Below are 22434 nucleotides of genomic sequence, written 5' to 3'. Positions count from 1 at the left end.
AGCTGGATGTACCATTTGATCAGAGGAAGCTTGCCAGACTGAGTGGCATACTCCTGCCCCAACCCCTACCATCATAAAACACCTCACCCACACTGCGACACTATGCCTGAAAGGCAAAACTCTTAAAATGTCTGTATTCTATTTATGCAAGGAAGCTCGGCAGTTGTTGGCATCAAGTGAATTGAAACACAAGCAGGTGTGGATTATTCTGGCTCACATTAGGTTTAGAGTCATAGAGTTATAGAAGGGTACAGCTTAGAACCAGACCCTTAGACCTATCTAGTTCATGTTGAACTATTCTAACTGTCTATTCCCATCAACCTGCACTTGGGCTATCTATATCACTGCCATTCAGAAACCTATTCAAGCTTCTCTTAAATGTTGAAATCGAGCTTGGATGCACCACTTGTGCTGGCAGCTCGTTCCACACTCTCACAACCCTCTGAGTGAAGAAGTTTTTCCTCATGTGCCCCTTAAACTTTCACCTTTCACCCTTAACCCATGACCTCTAGTTGTAGTCCCACCCAACCTCAGTGTAAAAAGCTGATTTGCATTTACTCTGTCAATACCCATCATGATCTTGTATACCTCTATCAAATCTCCCCTCAGTTTTCTATGTTCCAAGGAATAAAGTCCTAATCTATTCAATATTTCCTTATAACTCATGTCCTCCATACCTGGAAAAATCATTGTAAATTTTCTCTGTACTATTTCAATCTTACTTACATATTTTGTGTAGATAGGTAATCAAAACCTGCACAAAATACTCCAAATTGGGCCTCATCAATGTTTAATACATAACATCCCATCTCCTGTACTCACTACTTTGATTTATGAAGGTCAATATGCCAAAAGCTTTCGTTACAACCCTATCAATCTAAGCCATCATTTTCAATGAATTATGGACCTGTAGTCCCAGATCCCTTTGTTCTACCACATCCCTCGGTGCCCTGCTGCTCACTGGGTAAGACCTACTTCGATTGGTTCTAACGAAGTGCAACACTTTACACTTGTCTTCATTAAATTCCATCTGCCATTTATTCAGCCCATTCTTACAGCTGATCCAGATCCTGCTGTAAGCTCTGATAGCTTTCCTTGCCGTCCACTACACCCCCAAGCTCGGTACTTGCTGATCCAGTTAATCATATTATTATCTAGATGATTGATTTGATGACAAACAACAATGGACCCAGCAACACTCCTTGTGTTGGAACTCCTTACACTATCTGTACATTATACTCATGAAATTCTACCTGGAAGGCACTGAACTCAGCAAAACATGATTGGAGTTGTTAACCAGGTCCCTTCGTCCTCAAACTTTCACTTGAAAAGCTGAGTCTTCTGGTGCTTTCAATTATTACTTAACACTCAATTTCACATTATTCTCAGGTCAACATCTTTATACTCCCAGTCAACCCTAAGGTACCTACAGATCAATTCTTTAATGCTGGTGTGGATCTTTTGGTGCTGCTATCAAATCTGAGGCCATTAACATCACTGTGCAAATTTGTTCACTAAATTTATGTTCTACTGTAGAAAACAACTAAATATGTGAAGTGCAGTGAAAACAGAATTTCTGTGGCATTGCATCACTACTGAATGTTCATTTGAGAAGTTCACTACTTTACCTGTGCAGGTAAGGTACCATCATTTTTCAAGACAACAGGCAGCTTCTCTGTCTGACCCAGCAGTAAACGTGAGTATATAAGCAAAGGATTCCCTATCTTATTACGCAGAAGCGGACGAAGGATATTAATTCTTGGCAGGTTGCCTTCTCCGACAATATCAAACAGCAGGGATTTGCCTTTAGGAATACTGCAAAAAAAAGATGCACTTAAATATCCTTCAAAGATACATTTCAATCTTCTGTTTGTCTACATATTTTGGTCCCTGTAATTCTTACATTAAGAAAACAAGTTTACTAGATGTTGCTGATAAATTTTATTACATTGAATGAGGCTAAATCTGCAGCTTGAAAACACTTTGATCGCCCCATGTCCATGTGTGACTCGTCTCTCACTCTCATTTCCTCTTCCCAGTTAGTCTTTGCTTTCTGGAATTCCCTTCTCCATTATCTGTGCATTAGGTCTTTTTCTGTCTGCATCAACCACACCCCATGGCAAATATTTGCAAAGATCCACACTCAACACACTGTCACAGAATTAAACCGAAACTCTTTATTTGATCAGATTATTGCATATTTATGCCTCACATTCTGATTTTACCCAGAAATGGAAATACTTTATCCATATCCTTCCTTTGAAAGTCCTTACTGAAGCCTGCTGCTGGGTTTCTCTTTTCTGAAGGAATGACTCAGTGCCACAGTTAAAGATGCAGCCTTGCAATTTGTTTGTGATCTTGGGTAACCCCTGTGCGGTGGTCACAATTTCTCCTCATGACCATTCTTCTCACACCCCAAAACCGCTGGTAGATTAATTAGCTGCTGTAAAGTACTCCTGAATGTCAGTAAATGACAAATGAATCAAAGGAGAGTTGATGGGAATGTTAGAAAGAGAAAAAAACACAGATGAGGCTGATCTAAGAGGTTGATGCTATTCGTCTCCTGCGTGCTGGCCTGAACCAGATGGGTTAAATTCAAACAACACACACAAAATGCTGGTGGAACACAGCAGGCCAGGCAGCATCTATAAGGAGAAGCACTGTCGACGTTTCGGGCTGAGACCCTTCGTCAGGACTAACCGAAAGGAAAGATATTTGAAAGTCAAATAGGGTTAACTAGCCTAGCCAGTAACCAGTAACTGAGTACAAGTTCCACCGTAATCCCTCACACTACCTGTGTGCTATCAATTCATAAACATTTAAAATCTTTTACTTCACTTCCTTCAGTTAGTCACAGAATCGTATAGCATGAAAACAGACCTTTTGGCCCTACTAGTCCACGCCAAATGTGCTGCCCAGCATGCTCGTTCCATCTGCCTATGTTTGGCCCATAGCCCTCTAAACGTCTCCTATCCATCTACTTCTCTGGGTGGTTATTGCAAATGTACCTGATTCCACCACTATTTCTGGCAGCTCATTCCAAATATGTACCATCCTACTCACAAAGAAGCCTATGACGTCCTGTTTAAATCTCTTGCCTCTGATCTTAAACCTCTTGATTTAGCAAGCCCTTTGCTGAGAAAAGGATGATTTGCTTTCACTGTCTACACCGCTTATGATCTTATACTGCATACCCCTTAATCTCTAATATTCTAGAGAATAAAATCCTAGTCGATGCAACCTCTCCTTGTAACTCAGACCCCCAAGTAGAGACATGAAAAACTTTACCAAGTTGTGAAGGATTTTTGTGTATTGTAAATGTTGCCAATATAAATTTAACATTCCCTCCTATTTTTATATTTCTCTTTAAATTAATCTCAGTCCATTCTGCTATTTGTGGCCAAGTCAATGTGCTGCAACTCTAGCGATCTGTGTAGGTCTCACTGCTAGGTGATGATGTGATTCCTATGGACCAGCGGCATACCCAGCAGCTGCTTCCACCACGGCTTCGAATATGCAGTGGTAATTCTGCATTGTCTGAGGGCTGAACCTGATGGTTACAAATTTATGACCATAACTGGGGACGTTCATCCGGGTTGGCTCCACATCAAATATGTCAACAATGCGGGCTGTGATCTGGAAAACAAAAGCAGGAAAGCATTGGACTTCAAATTAATCAATTGTAAATTTCAGCTATCTTGTTGCAATTCTAAACCTTAGTGTCACAAATTAGACAATATTCACTGAGGAAAATAAACCCTGGCTAGAGAACGCAACAGACTGGGTTCAGAAGCTCACATGGTCTAGGCATAGGCTGTGTACAAACTTACAAATTAGGCATATTCTCATTAGGAACAAGCTATTTGATCCTTGTTTAATAAGATCACAGCTGATCTTATTGTGACCTTACCTCTGATTTCCATCTACCTGCAGTAATCTTTCACTCTCTACATTACCATACAACTAGCGATGTCTGACTTAAAAATATCCAAGGGCTCACAACTATCAGAGAGAAAAAAAAAAGCTCATCTCTGTCTAAATGAGTGGTCCTTTAATTTTAAACAACTCTGAATTCTCCTGCAGGAAGAATCACCCTTTGCACATTCACATCGTCAAGGTCCCTCACAATCTTATATTTTTTTGATCGTCCCCTCTCAGCATTCTCAACCACTGTGGCTAGAAACCTTTCCTATCCAACGCTTCTTCATAAAACAAACCAATTATTTCAAATGTAAGCCTACTAAACTGATCCAAACCTGCTTCAAACACATCTTTCCTTCAACAGGGAGAATAACACTGTAACCATATTCGAGACAGGTCTCACCAACATTGTACAAATACAACTTCCCTACTAAACAGACTGGCTGTCATACTCTCCAGATGCTCCACTAAATTCAGTTTCTTTCTTATAACCATTCTTGAACAAACCTGCACACTGCTAACCCTACCTCAGCAATGAATATGATGGAATTTTGATGGAACACCAGACTTTTCTCTGACTGAAACTTCAGTTTGAATTAAGGTCTTGTTTTTGCAGTCAATTTTTCTTATTCCCTTTAAAGTCTTGCTTAATTTATGTATATATTATATTCTGTGTGTTGTCTGCCCGTGGAGCTGCTGCAAGCAAGCTATTGATTATACTGGTACCTCACCGTACTTGTGCACATGACAAAAATCTCGTACTTTTCTGTCTGGTTTCACCACCTCATCTGGCAGCATGTTCCATATATTAACCACTGGCTGTAAAAGGTTATGACTCAGCTCTGCATTAAAACAACTTTCTCACCTGTTAAAACTGTGGCCTTTTATTTTTGATGTCCCTACCATTGGATACCATAAACTATTACCATTTTTATTCCACTCTGTCAGCACATTCCGAATTTACTCTCTCTAAAACTCACATGGATGGGGAAAACACATCTGCTTTCCCCCCCAACCAGTCCATGTAATGATCGGTGCACCACATTCTAATTGTTTTCTGCCTAAAGGACAGTGCAGCTCGGAGCAGGAAAGGTGAACCAGTCTATGAATGAACGTGTACAATATTATTTTGTTAAATTATGATCTTTTTTACCTTATTAGAAACTGGCTTGACAGACACCACCACATCAGCAGATACTTTGCCCACATTGATAATCTTGAAGCGGGCTTCAGCCTGATCGCCAATATGTACATTATGAAAGAGGAATTTCTTCTCATCCTCTACATAGATTCCACTGGTCTCCACAATCTGTAAGCACTGGTGGAGATTGATGTTCTGACAAATAAAATGCTCCTCAAAGATGGAATGAATATCATCCACCACAATACCTAGATAAGAAATACAACTGATTAGGTCACGGTGAAGTAAGTTTCCGCAGAAAGGCTCTTGCATAGAATTAATTACATGGGATACTATGTCTCCTCAGGACTGGAGAGCTTAAACCTAATGTGTGTATTGTTCAAGATGAATATCTTTTTCTCAGCAGATATTTCTGTGGTTGCAAGATTGAACTTTCCTAGGGTTTATCCATCTCACAACCGCCTCTTCAGCCAGAATTTATTCAACTGATATGAATGACATGGCAGAACGCCCAAGGAAATTCAACCTTTCTATCTTCAGTAGAACAGCAAATAAAAGTTATATTATGGCCAAACTTCATTTCTATTATGAACGTAACCACCAGGTATTTGCAGAATGTTTGAAAATTCAACACAAAGTAGAGAGAGAAACGTTCTGCCTGACAGAGCCAGGGAGAAAGCGGAGAAGCAAAGGAATGAAGATAGTGGTGCAAAGATGTATAGAAGGGGAACAGGAATGGATGGAGGAAGAGGAAGAGACTACACAGCCTAGGCTTCAATTAAATAGTGACAAGTTACTATTAGTTTGTCAAATAGATGGATCCTCTGCATCATCCTTAGCCTGGGATCTCTGCTCCAAACAGGAAATGGCCTTGTAAGCAAAAATGTTTGAGCATAATGATGTTCCTCTATGAGGTATTATTTTATGATTCTGTAAGGCTTGACTGTTATTTGTCCTCATTAATTAATCTTTTAAAACTCTTTTAAAATGATTCTGCATTTCCTCAAAGGCCTTCAACTGAACTCAAAACACAATCTAACCAGAGTTTTATCTAAAAGTAGTGTTCAGAGCTGTTCCAGCTACTTTAAATTGAAGCCAACATTCTAACTGGCTTTCTAATTTCAAGACACTGATCCAGCAGAAAGCAAAGTGATAGAAATGGTGCAATCTAATCTTACATAATCACTACTACATTCCAGGGCATTGAGCATGTTATATACAGGAATTGCAGCATTCCTATCCTCGGCAGAGAACCCAAACAGCGGTGTGTTCTTATTCATTTAAAGGCTGAGCCAGTTTTGATTGCCCACCCTAGTTTCCTTTGCGAAAGTGATAGTAGTCTGGCATCTTGAACCACTGCTATCCATGAGGTGTGCTATTCCCACAATGTTGTTAGGTAGGGAGCTCCAGCAATGGCGAAGGAACAGCAATATACTTTTCATCAGGTTGGTTTGTGGCGTTGAGAACTTCCAGGTGTCACAGAGTCATGCAACATGGAAGCCGCCCCTTTGACCAATTGGTGCACATGGATCAAGACTACCACCTAAGTTAGTCCCATTTTCCCACATTTGGCCACATCCCTCAAAACCTTTTCTATCCAGGTACCTGCCTAAATACCTTTTATATGTGGTTAATGTACCAGCCTCAATTGCATCCCCTGGCAGCTCATTCCATTCCATACTTGACTGCCCTCTGAATGACAAAATTGTTCAAATTCCTATTAAATCTCTGCCCTCTCACATTAAACTTGTGCCCTTTAGATTTTGATTTAAATCAAAATTTAAATTAATTTAAAAGACTGTGCCTCATCATTTCCAACACATCTAGAAATCACCACTCATTCTCAGATTCTTTCATTAATTTATCACACGTGCATTGAAACATATAGTGAAATGCTTTGTTTGTGTTAAAAGCCAACACAATGCCTGGATATACTGGGGGTAGCCCACAAATGTCACCAAATATTCCAGTATCAACATTGTATTCTTGCAATTTTCAGCAGAACAATATAAGCAATATAAACAACAACAACCTCACCAACTTAACAAAATCCCACTCATACAGTCACACCTACAGCCAGATCTCTAACCCCAGGATATGTCACCTCTGGGCATCCAACCCCAGTCCTTGGACCCAGACATTGTGCCTCCAACATGTCCTTCCAGACATAAGAATGATCCAGGCGCTTTGACCATCAACTTCCAGAGTCACCGACTTCGGCCTTCGACCTTTGGGTTCAGCCTCTGATATTGACACTAGAACTTTGAACCCCTGGCCTAGGCCTCCAGATTGGAAATGAAAGAGGATCCTGGTACTCACAACATGGGTGAGGGGGGAAATCACTGGCCCTCGAGCCTCTTACCCACACAGACCTCCAACCCTGGGACTCACTGACCTAGGGGTCACCAGCCCTTTGTCCACAGAGCCTGCCAACCATGGTGCTTGACTCTGGGGATCACTGGGTTTTGTCCTCAGTTTATGTTGACCCTACATTCTGGGATTACTGGCCTCCAACTGCGGAGCGTTCCTACCTGGACTCTGACCAATGTCTTCATTTACTGCCTCTAACTCCCACTCATCCCTGCCCCTAAACCCTAACCTAACCAAAAAAAATCTAAGTCTAGCCACAACCTCAATGGACATCAGAATTCAGATCTTGACCTGTGGAAAAAAAGTCCCAACTTGCTCAGCCTCTCTCTATAACTCAGTCCCTCTAGACGTGGCAACATCCTTCTAAATCTTCTCTATACTCTTTCCAGTTTAATGGCAACTTTCCTGTAGCAGGGTGACCAAAAGTGAACACAATATTCCAAAGAAGGCCGCACCAACATATTGTACAATTGCAACAAAACATGCCAACCCCTATATCAATATCCTAACTGATGAAAACCAGAGTGCCTAAAGCCTTCTTCATCACTCCGTCTAAATGTGATTCGACTTCCAGTTAAGCATATTCTTGTACTCCTCGGTCTGTTTGTTCTATAATGCTCCTCAGCGCCTTGCCATTAATTGTGAAAATCCTACTCTCATTTGTCTTCCCAAAATGCAACACCTCAAATTAAACTCCATTGGCCATTCCTTGGCTCACTTACCCAATTGATCAAAGTCCTTTTGTAAAACCCAATAACCATCTTCACTGTCACTGACATCCACCTAGAGTGGTGCTAGAAAGTTTTTTGAACGTGTAGAATGTTCTCTATTTCTGCATAAATATGACCCAAAATGTGATCAGATCTTCACATAAACTGTAAAACTAGATAAAAAGAACTCAATTAAATAAATAATTTAAATATTACACTTGTTCATTTCTTTGATGAGAAAAATGACCCAATAATACATGTATTTGTTGGGAAAAGTATGTGAACCTCTGGGGTAATGCCTTCTACAAAAGCTATTTGGAGTCAGATGTTCCAAACAATGTGATGAGATTGGAGGTGTGGGTTGTAGAGGTACCCTACCCTATAAAAAAAAAACACAAAGTCAGTTTACTGACAGAACCTGCTCTTCTCAAGAAAGATCTGTTTATGCCATCATGCCTCAATCAAAACAACTTTCAGACACCTTAGAAAAAGAATTGTAGAGATGCATGAAGCTGGAAAAGGCTACAGAAGCATTTCTAAAGACCTGGGTGCTCATCAGTAAGAGAAATTGTCCACAAATGGAGAAAACTCAGTACTGTTGCTACTCTCCCTGGGAGTGGGCGTCCTGCAAAGATGACACCAAGAGCACAACGTGCAGTGCTGAAGGAGGTGAAAAAGAACCAATGGGTAATAGCAAAAGACATGCAGAAATCCCTAAAACTTGTTAGACATGTGCCCACTATAAGAAAAACACTGAACAAGAATGGTGCTCATGGAAGGAAACATTAAAAAAATTCAAAAAAACATTGTTGCTCATCTCAAGTTTGTAAAAGGCCACCTGGATGTTCTATAGTGCTTCTGGGACAGCATTCTGTGGACAGATGAGACAAAAGTTGAACATTTTGGCAGAGATGCACATTGCTATATCTGGAGGAAAAAGGGCACTGCACACCAACACCAAAACCTCATCCCAACAGTGAAGCATGGTGGAAGGAGCATCATGGTTTGGGCTGCGTTGCTGCCTCAGGACCTGGAAAGCTTGCAATCATTGAAGGAATATTGAATTCAACATTGTATCAAGACATTTTAGAGGAGGATGTCAGGGTAGCAGTCCATCACCTTAACCTTAATAGAAGTTGGATAATGCAACAAGACAATGATCCCAAAGACAAGAGTAAATCAATAACTGAATGGTTTAAAAATAAGAAAATCTGTGTTTTGGAATAGCTGAGCCAAAGTCCTTACATTAATCCTGTAGAAGGAAGGATCTGAAGCAAGCAGTTCATGCAAGGAAGCCCATCAACATCCCAGAGCTGTAGCAGTTTTGTAAGGAGGAATGGCCTAAAATTTTTCAAGTCAATGTGCAGGACTGATTAACAGTTACCAGAAACGTTTGGTTGAAGTTACTGCTATACAACAGGTCACACCAGTTACTGAAAGCAAAGGTTCACATTCATTTTCTGAAAATACATGTAACATTGGATCATTTTTCTCGATAAATAAATAAACAAGTATAATTCTTTTATGTTATTTATTTATCTGAGTTCTCTTTATCTTAAGTTTTAGGACGCGTGAAGATCTGATTACCTTTCAGGTCATTGTCTATATTTAAGAGGAAGTTAGGTATGGCCCTTGTGGCTAAAGGGATCAGGGGGTATGGAGAGAAAGCAGGTACAGGGTTCTGAGTTGAATGATCAGCCATGATCATACTGAATGGTGGTGCAGGCTCAAAGGGCCGAATGGCCTACTCCTGCACCTATTTTCTATGTTTCTATGTTTCTACGTTTATGCAGAAACAGAGAAAATTCTACAGGGTTCACAAACTTTCTAGCACCATTTCATTTTACAGTCATCAGGAAATCTGTTAACTATGTCTTGTATGTGCTCATCAAATTTATTGATACAGGCAACAAACGGCACTGGGCTCAACACCAAACCCTGAGGAACACCACTAGTCATGGGCTACCATCAAATTTATTGATACAGGCAACAAACGGCACTGGGCTCAACACCAAACCCTGAGGAACACCACTAGTCATGGGCTACCATCAAATTTATTGATACAGGCAACAAACGGCACTGGGCTCAACACCAAACCCTGAGGAACACCACTAGTCATGGGCTACCAATCCAAGAAACAAACTTCCACCATCGCCCTCAGCTTCTTTCCATCAGGCCAAGTGTGAACCATCAGCTATCTTTCCCTGGATACTGTAAAATCCAACTTCCTATAGTGGCTTACCTTATTAAATCTATTCTTGTAGTGTAGTGGTGCTCCCATGCTTTTACTGCCCTTGTTCTCTTTGCTGATAAAGACGGAGGGTTTGGAAGTTGCTGAGGATCCTGTAGATGGAACAAACTGCTGCCACTGTGTGTCTCTGCTGGACTGAATGATTGTGAATGGAATGCTCTAGCAAAAGAGCTGCTATGTTTTGTACTGTGTTGAACTGTACAGTTCAAGCTTCTTGTTGAAGCTGCACTAATCCAATTAAGTGGAGAATGTTCCTTCACACTCCTGACATAAGCCTTGCAGATGGTGGACTAGTACCAACAGCGTTCATTGGGCGAGGGTAGGAAGCTTCGTACTTCATAGACTATGCTGGCTTCAGACCTAGATCTCTGTGGGTGCCAACTTTCTGCATTGACCACGGGTTCTATGCTCTCAGCTATTTAAGATCTAAGCTCTCAAATTTTCTCCCAACACCTCTCAATCTCCTTCTTTCTCCAAGACACTGCTTAGAAGATATGAAAATTGTGGACACAGTACATTACATTACATCTCAATAGCCTGTCTCCTGTCTCTACACTTCTCGCTGTCCCAGTGAAGTAGTCAGCATAATGAAACACCCTACCAATCTTAGGCATTCTCTCTTCACCCCTCTCCAATCAGGTAGAAGATATAGAATTCTGAAAGTGTGTACCACCTGGTTCAAGGACAGCTTCTATCCCGCTGTTATCAGACTATTGATGAACTCTTGACCTCACAATCTTCCTCATTGTGACCTTGCACCATATTGTCTATCACACTGCCCTTTCACTGTAGCTGGAACACTTTATTTGTACTGTGATTATTTTTAACCTTTTGAGAATCTGTCACGATATCTCTTTATAGACTTAAATACTTAATTTCATTTGCTTCCCCACAAATGTAAAATATTATAGTTTGTAGCTGAGCTTTGCCGTGTCTGAACGTACTTGGTGCACAGCATTCGATGACCAACCAGTAAGGAATACCAGAGGGATTGTCTTTTGGATCCCGGTCAATAACATCAATACTCAAGAGCTCTTCATGCTTCCCAATCTGATCTCCAGAGCATTCCACTGTGATGGTCTGCTGGGCTCTAGGAGACACCACACCATAACCAGGGAAGACAGTGAACATTCCAATAGTCAAACGTGCCTGGAAGGAAAAACAGAAACTGAGAATAAAGCACACAACTGCCTCACAACAATGTTCAAACTGTTCAACTCAAGGATATGTGCATCCTTGTTTTCATGCCATTTCTCTAAATTTGAGCCCATGCTGAGTTGTAAGCTTAAGGCGAGAGAGTAAAGCTTTAATGGTAACATGAGGGAGAAGTTTCTCACACAGAGGGTGGTGGCTATATGGAACAAGCTGCCAGAGGATGTATTCAGTATATGGAATGTTGCCAGATGTGGTGGTAGATGCGGGTACAATTGTGATGCTTTAAAGAAGTAGGTGGAGAGGAAAGTTTAGAGGGATATGGCCCAGTCTCAAGCAAATAGCACTAGCTCTGAAAGGCAATTTGTTTGGCGTAGATGAGTTGGGCTGAAAGACCTGTTTCCATACTGTGTGACTCTGCGACTTAAACTGGTGCAGATGAAGGTACAATCACAACGGCTTAGGAGGTCGAGGAATTTCACTCACTGTCAGTGAAAGAATGGTGACGTGTTGCCATGTGGAGCGAGTGAACAGAAGTGTAAGTAACACTTTTACAGCTGAAGGTGGTGGACCGTGTAGGTATAAGAACATTAGTAATAAGAGCCGGAGTAGGGTGCACTCTATTCCACCATTCAATAATATTATGGCTGATCTGATCTTTATCCTTTTTCCTGGCATATTTCTTTTACAAAAATTCATTCATTTCTGCCCTGAATGTACTTAATGACTTAACATCCCTATCCCTCTGGGGTAAAGAATCCAAAAGATTCACAACCCTTGGGGAGTAGAAACAGTCCTGAACAAACACCTGAATCCTCCTTTGATGGCTGAGTTCAGCAACATTCTCATAGCTACCCCATCTCACATTTCATTTCTCATTCGCTTCATCTGAGGTCAGCATATTCTGCTTAATCTGTCATAAAACAGAGGATTCTTAGAGACAGGATTTATGAGCATTTGAAGAAGCATAGTCTGATTAAAATGGCTTTATGAGGGACAGGTCATGCCTCACGAGTCTGACTGACTTTTTTGAGGCAGTGACAAAACAAATTAAAGAAGGTAGAGTGATGGATGTGGTGTATATGGCATGAGGTGTTCCCCATGGTAAACTCATTGAGAAATTCAGAAAGCATAGGAACCATGAAAACTGACACTGGGCACTGACTCACCTGAGCTGTTTGATCTTTCTGTCTCGACACTGGGCACTGACTCACCTGAGCTGTTTGATCTTTCTGTCTCGACACTGGGCACTGACTCACCTGAGCTGTTTGTTCTTTCTGTCTCGACACTGGGCACTGACTCACCTGAGCTGTTTGATCTTTCTGTCTCGACACTGGGCACTGACTCACCTGAGCTGTTTGTTCTTTCTGTCTCGACACTGGGCACTGACTCACCTGAGCTGTTTGATCTTTCTGTCTCGACACTGGGCACTGACTCACCTGAGCTGTTTGTTCTTTCTGTCTCGACACTGGGCACTGACTCACCTGAGCTGTTTGATCTTTCTGTCTCGACACTGGGCACTGACTCACCTGAGCTATTTGTTCTTTCTGTCTCGACACTGGGCACTGACTCACCTGAGCTGTTTGATCTTTCTGTCTACACAGAGCACTGACTCACCTGAGCTGTTTGTTCTTTCTGTCTCGACACTGGGCACTGACTCACCTGAGCTGTTTGTTCTTTCTGTCTCGACACTGGGCACTGACTCACCTGAGCTGTTTGATCTTTCTGTCTCGACACTGGGCACTGACTCACCTGAGCTGTTTGTTCTTTCTGTCTCGACACTGGGCACTGACTCACCTGAGCTGTTTGTTCTTTCTGTCTCGACACTGGCACTGACTCACCTGAGCTGTTTGATCTTTCTGTCTCGACACTGGGCACTGACTCACCTGAGCTGTTTGTTCTTTCTGTCTCGACACTGGGCACTGACTCACCTGAGCTGTTTGTTCTTTCTGTCTCGACACTGGGCACTGACTCACCTGAGCTGTTTGTTCTTTCTGTCTCGACACTGGGCACTGACTCACCTGTGCTGTTTGTTCTTTCTGTCTACACAGAGCACTGACTCACCTGAGCTGTTTGTTCTTTCTGTCTCGACACTGAGCACTGACTCACCTGAGCTGTTTGATCTTTCTGTCTCGACACTGGGCACTGACTCACCTGAGCTGTTTGTTCTTTCTGTCTCGACACTGGGCACTGACTCACCTGTGCTGTTTGTTCTTTCTGTCTACACAGAGCACTGACTCACCTGAGCTGTTTGTTCTTTCTGTCTCGACACTGAGCACTGACTCACCTGAGCTGTTTGATCTTTCTGTCTCGACACTGAGCACTGACTCACCTGAGCTGTTTGTTCTTTCTGTCTCGACACTGGGCACTGACTCACCTGAGCTGTTTGATCTTTCTGTCTCGACACTGAGCACTGACTCACCTGAGCTGTTTGATCTTTCTGTCTCGACACTGGGCACTGACTCACCTGAGCTGTTTGTTCTTTCTGTCTCGACACTGGGCACTGACTCACCTGTGCTGTTTGTTCTTTCTGTCTACACAGAGCACTGACTCACCTGAGCTGTTTGTTCTTTCTGTCTCGACACTGAGCACTGACTCACCTGAGCTGTTTGTTCTTTCTGTCTCGACACTGGGCACTGACTCACCTGAGCTGTTTGTTCTTTCTGTCTCGACACTGGGCACTGACTCACCTGAGCTGTTTGTTCTTTCTGTCTCGACACTGGGCACTGACTCACCTGAGCTGTTTGTTCTTTCTGTCTCGACACTGGGCACTGACTCACCTGAGCTGTTTGTTCTTTCTGTCTCGACACTGGGCACTGACTCACCTGAGCTGTTTGTTCTTTCTGTCTCGACACTGGGCACTGACTCACCTAAGCTGTTTGTTCTTTCTGTCTCGACACTGGGTACTGACTCACCTGAGCTGTTTGTTCTTTCTGTCTCGACACTGGGCACTGACTCACCTGAGCTGTTTGTTCTTTCTGTCTCGACACTGGGCACTGACTCACCTGAGCTGTTTTCTTTCTGTCTCGACACTGGGCACTGACTCACCTGAGCTGTTTGTTCTTTCTGTTTCGGCATTATGTTGGATCGCACTGAGCTTGATCTGTCGTTGGCCTTTCCAAACTTTAAGACACTGATACTGTAACCCAAAAAAGTGAAAACAGGTTTGCACCATACCACACATCCAAACATTATTGTAAATAATTCTCCGTTGAGTTCAGGCCTGTTCTGATAATACCATTTAGTTTTACTTTGCTGCTGTTTACTCTTGGCTCAGCAATTTTACTTCTATTTGTTCCTTCTGCACATAACTTTAGAAGTTGATTCCACCACCTGTGCTTCTCAAGCTCTATGACATTATTACTCTCCTAACACCATCCCCAGTTCTCTTCCCAAGCCTCTGAACTGTTGTTATTGGGCAGCAGCACAAATCCTGGCATGGACATGACTGACTCTTGTTTTAATGCTGTATGTTCTCTGCAGTTGTTATGATGAGTAAATAAATTGAGCAGATGTTCTTTCTCTCAGCACCAGGAATGCACTGTAAACAGTTAAAGGCTTGGGCAATGGCTTATGCGGTTCAGGCGGTTTTGGGAAGCTGGTTGGAATAAGCTAATGCTCCTACTGACATTGAGATGAGCTTGTTTTACACTCTGAAGCAGTGGGATGGTTGTTGTGGGACCCGGAGAAGTGTTACATTGATGAAGGTGGCAGAGTTCTTCCTACACTGGAATTAAAGCATTGACCAAGTGCTCTTTGCATAACATCATGTACATTGCTAGGAACTACTGGTCACAAGTTCACCCCATTAGAAAGAGCAGAGTTCACTCCAGGGGTGATAGTTAAACTCAGCTCCTGTTTCGCGCAAGGCTCTTGGGCCATCAGGTGTATTTTGTCAAGCATGAGGAACAATTTGTACATATTGGGCCTGTGGACAGTGAACATAAGGATCAGGGAAGTAGAGGAATCCATTCTTCCAGCCAGTGCTGGTTAAGGCAAATGACCAGCAGTGTGGACAAACCCCCCTACACCCACCCTGAGCTTGAACCAACCAGAAGAACCCTAATTACCTCTTCAGGATAGTAACATAATGATTACTTGCAACCACTTTACACCACACCAGACTCTGGTTTTCTTGCCTTAACTGTGTTTGTTTTGTCCAATTCTATCTAATATATACCTTTCTTGTGTTGATAAAGGAAATGGGTGGTGTATGTGTAATACTGTCATTAAGTGGACAAGGACCAGGTGCATTAGGATCGAGCGTGCAGAGAATTACCAACTGTATCTGGGTTTCTTCTGCCCTGGCCGACACATCCTATTCACTCCCATCCAGTTCCTATCACCTTCCTGCCACTTAACTTCCCTTCTTAAACCCCATACTGGCTCCATCTGCTCAGCATCCTGAATGTTATCTGGTTCCACAAATCACCACCCAACCTTTGTCTGCACACTCCGCCCTCATAGCTCCCACCTCAACTTGATTCCACCTGCCGTTCATCCCTCACCTCGCAGGCATCCAACCTGTTTCACTCCTCTCTCACCTCTTTAAACTAGCCATCTCCTCTCTGCACTAACAAGCCGGATGAACTCAGCGGATCGAGCAGGAGCAGTCAACGGATGCTGCCCGACCTGCTGAGTTCCTCCAGCTTGTTTGTACGTGTTGCTCTGACCACAGCATCTGCAGTGTACTTTGTGTTTACTCTCCGTACTCTCAGTTCTGATGCAATCTCAACCGGAAACATCAGCCATCCCACTGACTCCATGGATGCTGCCTCACCCACTGAATTTCCTCAGCAGTTTGAACTTCTTTGTTCACAGTAGGTGTGATTTCATCCAGAAATGGTCAGGTAAAACTGATAATTGCATCTGAAAACGTGACAGAAACTGAACCAAGGTCCAGTTCTCTTTGCCAATTTTGGGACATAGGAATCACTAGTGGATGATTAGAGAATCTCAGCCAGGATCCTCAGTTGTGACACCTCACGAGTGGAGGTGAACTGGAGTTCGAAAAACAGTACAGAGAAGTGCTTGATGAAGCTGCTAGTACGTTCACCCAGTTCCACTCTGAGAATCACTTGTAGAAACATTGCTTACTTCTTCTTTGACTGATGTGATGGCATGGCAGGCATTTTGAAGATAAAGTATTTGAAGTCAAATTCTCCAGTGTTCTCAAGTATGAAGGTCCGGCTTCTGCGGCCACCCACCAGCACTGTGCCAAAGTTAACCTCTCTGGCAGGTAGGATCTGGTAGGTACTGAAGACAGCATGGATGGAGATTTTCACTGGAATACTGGCAATGATCTCTCCTCCTTCACCCAGGGTGGGTTCAATCACCTGTGCTCATAAAGAGAAAATGACTCACAAATGGTTCATTTCTCATTAGTCTTATAGGTTACTGTATCTATCAATCCAAATGGACTGCTGTCAGTTACTGAGACACCTGTCTGATTGGGAAGTGGAGCGAGCACAGAAATTCTCAGAAATACAACAGTTAAAGTTGTTTTATGATTAGTAGAGTCCATTATTAAGGATGAGGTTTCAGGGTACTTAGAAGCACAGGATAAAATATGCCAAAGTCAGCATGGTTTCCTTGAGGGGAAATCTTGCCTGACAAATCTGTTGGATTACTTTGAGGAAAGTACAGGCAAGATAGACAAAGGAGAGTTAAAGGACGCTGTTTACTTGGACTTTCAGGAAGGCCTTTGACAAGGTTCTGTGCATAAGGCTGGTGTTATAGAAAGGTACTAGAATGGATGGAAGATTGGCTGACTGTCAACGGGTAAAGCATGGGAATAAAGGGGGCCTTTTCTGATTGGCTGCCGATGACTAGTGGTGTTCTGCAGGGGTCAGTGTTGGGACTGCTTTATTTCGTGTTATATGTCAATGATTTGGGTGATGGAATTGATGGCTTTTCGGCCATGTTTGCAGATGATACAAAGATAGGTGGAGCAACAGGCAATGTTGAGGAAGTAGGGAGTCTGCAGAAGGACTTAGATACATTAGGAGAAAGGTAAAAGAAGTGGCAGATGAAATATAGTGCAGGGAAGTGTATGGTCTTTCACTTTGGTTTAAGGAATAAAGGCGTAGATTATTTTCTAAACAGGAAGAAAATTCAGAAATCAGAGGTCACAGAGTCACAGAAGAAGAGCACAGAAAAGACGCTTTGCCTCATCTAGTCCATGCCGAAACCATTTAAACTGCCTACTCCCATCAACCTACATCCGGACCGTAGCCCTCCATATCCCTACTATCTATGTACCTATCCAAACTTCCCTTAAATGTTGAAATCAATCTCACATGTACCACTTGTGCCAGCAGCTTATTCCACAGTCTCACAACCCTCTATGTGAAGAGGTTTCCTCTCATGTCCCCTTAAACTTCTCACCTTTCACACTTAGATTCAGGATCAGTTCCTGAGGATTGGAGAATGGCTAATGTTATCCCACTTTTTAAGAAAGGAGGGAGGGAGAAAACAGAGAACTATCGACCTGTCAGCCTGACATTGGTGGTGGGGAAGATGCTAGAGTCTATTATTAAGGATGAAATAACGGTATATCTAGATAGCAGTGATAGGATTGGGCCGAGCCAGCATGGATTTACCAAGGGTAAATCATGCTTGACTAATCTGTTGGAGTTTTCTGAGGATGTAACCAGGAAGTTAGACGGGGGAGATCCAGTGGATGTAGTGTACCTCGATTTTCAGAAGGCATTTGATAAGGTCCCACATAGGAGATTGGTGGGTAAAATCAAAGCTCAGGGCATCGGGGGGGAGACATTGACATGGATAGAAAACTGGTTGGCAGATAGAAAGCAAAGGGTAGCGGTGAATGGGTGTTTCTCGGAATGGCAGGTGGTGACTAGTGGGGTGCCACAGGGCTCGGTATTGGGACCACAGCTGTTTACAATTTACGTCAATGATTTGGATGAAGGCATTGAGAATAACATCAGCAAGTTTGCTGATGATACTAAGCTGGGTGGCAGTGTGACATGTGATGAGGATGTTAGGAGAATTCAGGGTGACTTGGATAGGCTGGGTGAGTGGGCAGATACTTGGCAGATGACGTTTAATGTGAATAAGTGTGAGGTTATCCACTTTGGGAGTAAGAACAGGAAGGCAGATTATTATCTGAATGGTGTAGAGTTAGGTAAGGGAGAAATACAAAGAGATCTAGGAGTCCTTGTTCATCAGTCACTGAAGGTGAATGAGCAAGTGCAGCAGGCAGTGAAGAAGGCTAATGGAATGTTGGCCTTTATTACAAAGGGAATTGAGTACAAGAGCAAGGAAATCCTCTTGCATTTGTACAGAGCCCTGGTGAGACCACACCTGGAGTATTGTGTACAGTTTTGGTCTCCAGGGTTAAGGAAGGACATCCTGGCTGTTGAGGAAGTGCAGCGTAGATTCACGAGGTTAATTCCTGGGATGTCTGGACTGTCTTACGCAGAGAGGTTAGAGAGACTGGGCTTGTACACGCTGGAATTAAGGAGATTGAGAGGGGATCTGATTGAAACATATAAGATTATTAAGGGATTGGACAAGATAGAGGCAGGAAATATGTTCCAGATGCTGGGAGAGTCCAGTACCAGAGGGCATGGTTTGAGAATAAGGGGTAGGTCATTTAGGACAGAGTTAAAGGAAGAACTTCTTCTCCCAGAGAGTTGTGGGGTTCTGGAATGCACTGCCTCGGAAGGTAGTGGAGGTCAATTCTCTGGATGCTTTCAAGAAGGAGCTAGATAGGTATCTTATGGATAGGAGAATCAAGGGATATGGGGACAAGGCAGGAACCGGGTATTGATAGTAGTTGATCAGCCATGATCTCAAAATGGCAGTGCAGGCTCGAAGGGCCGAATGGTCTACTTCTGCACCTATTGTCTATTGTCTATTAACATACCTGTAGACCCCCTTGGTATTCTCCTTCACCTTGTCAGCTGCAGCAACTTCATACCTTCTTTTAGCCTTCCTGATTTCTTTTTTAAGTGTTCTCTAGCATTTCTTGAATGCCATAAGCACCTCATTTGTTCCTACTTGCCTGTATCTGCTATGCACCTCTTTTTTTCTCTTCCTGAGGGCCTCAATGTCTCTTGTAGCCAAAGTTTCCTACACTTGTTATCTTTACCTTTTATTTTGACAAGTACATACAAGCTTTGTATTCTCAAAATTTTGTTTTTGAAGGACTCCCACTTTCCAAGTACACCTTTGCCAGGAAACAGCCTGTCCCAATCTACACTTGCCAGATCATTTCTGATACAAATGACCTTTCTCAGACCAAACCTATCTTTTTGCATATTTACTTTGAAACTAATACCATTGTGGTCACTGGATACAAAGTGTTCCCCTACACAAATTTGTCATCTACCCTGATTCATTCCCTAAAAGCAAATCCAGTATTATACGCTCACTTGTTGAGATTTCTAAGTACTGATGAAGGAAGCTATCCTGAACACATTTGACAAACTCTATCCATCTGGTCCTTTTACAGTATGGGATTCATAGTCAATATGAGGAATATTAAAGTCACCTACTATAATAACTTATATTTCTTGCAACAGTCTAAAATCCCTTTACAATTTTGTTCCTCTAAATCCCCAGATTGTTAGGTGATCTGTAATTTAGCCCTTTGACGTGGTCATACTTCACTCATTTGTCAGTTCCACTATAATGCTCCACTAGTTGAGTTCTTCAGACTCCTTCCTCCTTTAATCCCTCCCACTCTGTTACACCTAAACCACTTGAACCCGGAATATTGAGCTGCCAGTCCATCGTAATTCCAGGTGTTGATTCATGCCCTGAGTTCATCTTGCATTGAAATATACTGTACACAGCTCAGGTGACTAGTCGCACTATGCTCAACCTTCTGATTCCGGACTTTGACTCTTACCAACACCTGCCTCCACAACCTCTCCACAAACTGTTTTGGCACTCTGGTTCCCATCGCCCCGTAATTCTAATTTAAACCCCACTGTGCAGCATTAACAAACTGGCCCGCTAGGATATTAGTCTCCTTGCAGTTCAGGTGCAAACCATTCTTTCTGTACAGGTTCCGCCTTCCCTGGAAGAGAGCCCAATGATCCAAAAATCTTATACCCTCCCTCCTACACCAACTCCTTAGTCATGAATTAAACTGTATAATCTTCCCGGTTATGGCCTCATTAGCATGTGCCATGGGTAGCAATCCTGAGATCATAACGCAGGCGGTCCTGCCCTTTAACTTAGCATCTAACTCCCTGAAATCCCTATACAGCACCTCCTCACTCATCCTATCCATGACTGGTATCCACATGGACCACAACCTCTGGCTATTCACCCTCCCACTTAAGAATACTGAGGACTCAATCCAAGATGTCCCACAACCTGGCACTTGGGAGGCAACATACCAACTGGGAATCTTAATATTGCCCACGGAACCCCCATCCGCTCCCCTAAATAACAAATTCCCTATCAAAACAGCTCGCCACCTTCCCTTCTGAGTCACAGAGACAGACTCAGTGCCGGAGACCCATCCCCTGTGACTTTCCTCTGTTAGGTCATTCCTGCCCCAACAGTGCACAAAGCACAGGGTGCACAGGCACTTTGGTGTCCTCATGTAGGATTCCATGAAGTTAACTTTCAGGTTAGTTGGTTATAAGGAAGACAAATGCAATGTTAGCATTCATTTTGAGAGGAACACAATATAAAAGCAAGGTTGAAGGCATTGGTCAGACCACACGTGGAGTATTGTGAGCAGCTTTAGGCTTGTTATCAATGAAAAGATATGCTTGCATTACAGGGAGTCCAGAAGAAGCTCATGAGAATGATTCTGGGAATGAAAGGGTTAATGTATGAGGAGCGTTTGATGGCTCTGGAAATTTGAAGAATGCGGGGCGATTCCTAACTAAAATGGACGTGAGAGAATGTTTCCTATATTGGGGATGTCGACGAACAGAGGGTACAGCCTCAGAATAGAGGGATGTCCTTTTATTTCCTCAAAGATAGGATGGTGAATCTGGAATTCGCTGTGGAGGCTGAATCACTGGGCATATTTATAGCAGAGTTTATATGTTCTTGATAAGTAAATGTGTCAAAGGTTATGGGGAGAAGGGGGTTGAGAGGATGAATAAATCAGCCATGATAGGAGCAGACTCGATGGGCCAAATGGCCTAATTCTGCTCCTTATCTTGTGGTCTTAAACAAATGGGAATTACCGGGGAAAAAAAGCACTTTGATCTTACCTGGCAGCGAAGAACGGGCTCATCCTTGATCTCAGTGCTGACGTTGCTGTGGAAGTTGATGTAGATGTGACTGGCACGATCATTGGGAGACAGAGAGCCTTTTATTGGCTGAATACTGAACAGGGAATTCAGATCTGGCATGTCACATTTTGTCGGTTGTAGATGAAATCTGCAAAAGAAAAAGCATGACTATTATGGCATGAAAAAGTAAATGTCAAGACCTGATGCGAGTGCAACAGAATCCTTGGAATCCATAGGAATGCTACCAGTGGACACAGCGGCTTAATGATCCTTTCAGCTGTTTGGAGGCACTTTTCCTCTGCCATATCCATCTGCATCAATAGTTATCGTTTTCCACAGCACCTTCCATGCTATCAATCATGAGAGGTAATGTTGCAGCTACCCTGGTCAGACCCCTCTTGGAGTACTGTGCTCAGTTCTGGTCACCTCACTACAAGAAGGATGTGGAAGCCATAGAAAAGGTGTAGAGGAGATTTACAAGGATGTTACCTGGATTGGGGAGCATGCCTTATGAGAACAGGTTGAGCGAACTTGGCCTTTTCTCCTTGGAGCGACGGAGGATGAGAGGTGATCTGATAGAGGTGTACAAGATAATGAGGGGCATTGATCGTGTGGATAGTCAGAGGCTTTTTCCAAGGGCTGAAATGGTTGCTACAAGAG

The 22434-nt window shown here is 42.8% G+C and overlaps 1 protein-coding gene across 1 annotated transcript in view; it reads right to left on the bottom strand.

Moving 5' to 3' along the window:
- Positions 1-22434, bottom strand: part of LOC140740438 (hydrocephalus-inducing protein-like) — a 579330-nt gene that overhangs the window by 213168 nt on the left and 343728 nt on the right. Inside the window, exons 40-46 of the mRNA XM_073069569.1 lie at positions 21754-21922; positions 16643-16881; positions 14594-14684; positions 11338-11542; positions 5075-5310; positions 3485-3636; positions 1629-1815 (exon numbers count right to left, since the gene is read on the bottom strand). Of these exons, the coding sequence (XP_072925670.1) occupies positions 1629-1815; positions 3485-3636; positions 5075-5310; positions 11338-11542; positions 14594-14684; positions 16643-16881; positions 21754-21922 (1279 nt within the window). The remainder of the gene's footprint in view (positions 1-1628; positions 1816-3484; positions 3637-5074; positions 5311-11337; positions 11543-14593; positions 14685-16642; positions 16882-21753; positions 21923-22434) is intronic.

The sequence above is a fragment of the Hemitrygon akajei genome, chromosome 17 (genome assembly GCF_048418815.1).
Source record: "Hemitrygon akajei chromosome 17, sHemAka1.3, whole genome shotgun sequence".
Taxonomy (NCBI): domain Eukaryota; kingdom Metazoa; phylum Chordata; class Chondrichthyes; order Myliobatiformes; family Dasyatidae; genus Hemitrygon; species Hemitrygon akajei.
The sequence above is the reverse complement of the archived record's forward strand: the minus strand, read 5'-3'. Positions and strand labels throughout refer to the sequence as shown.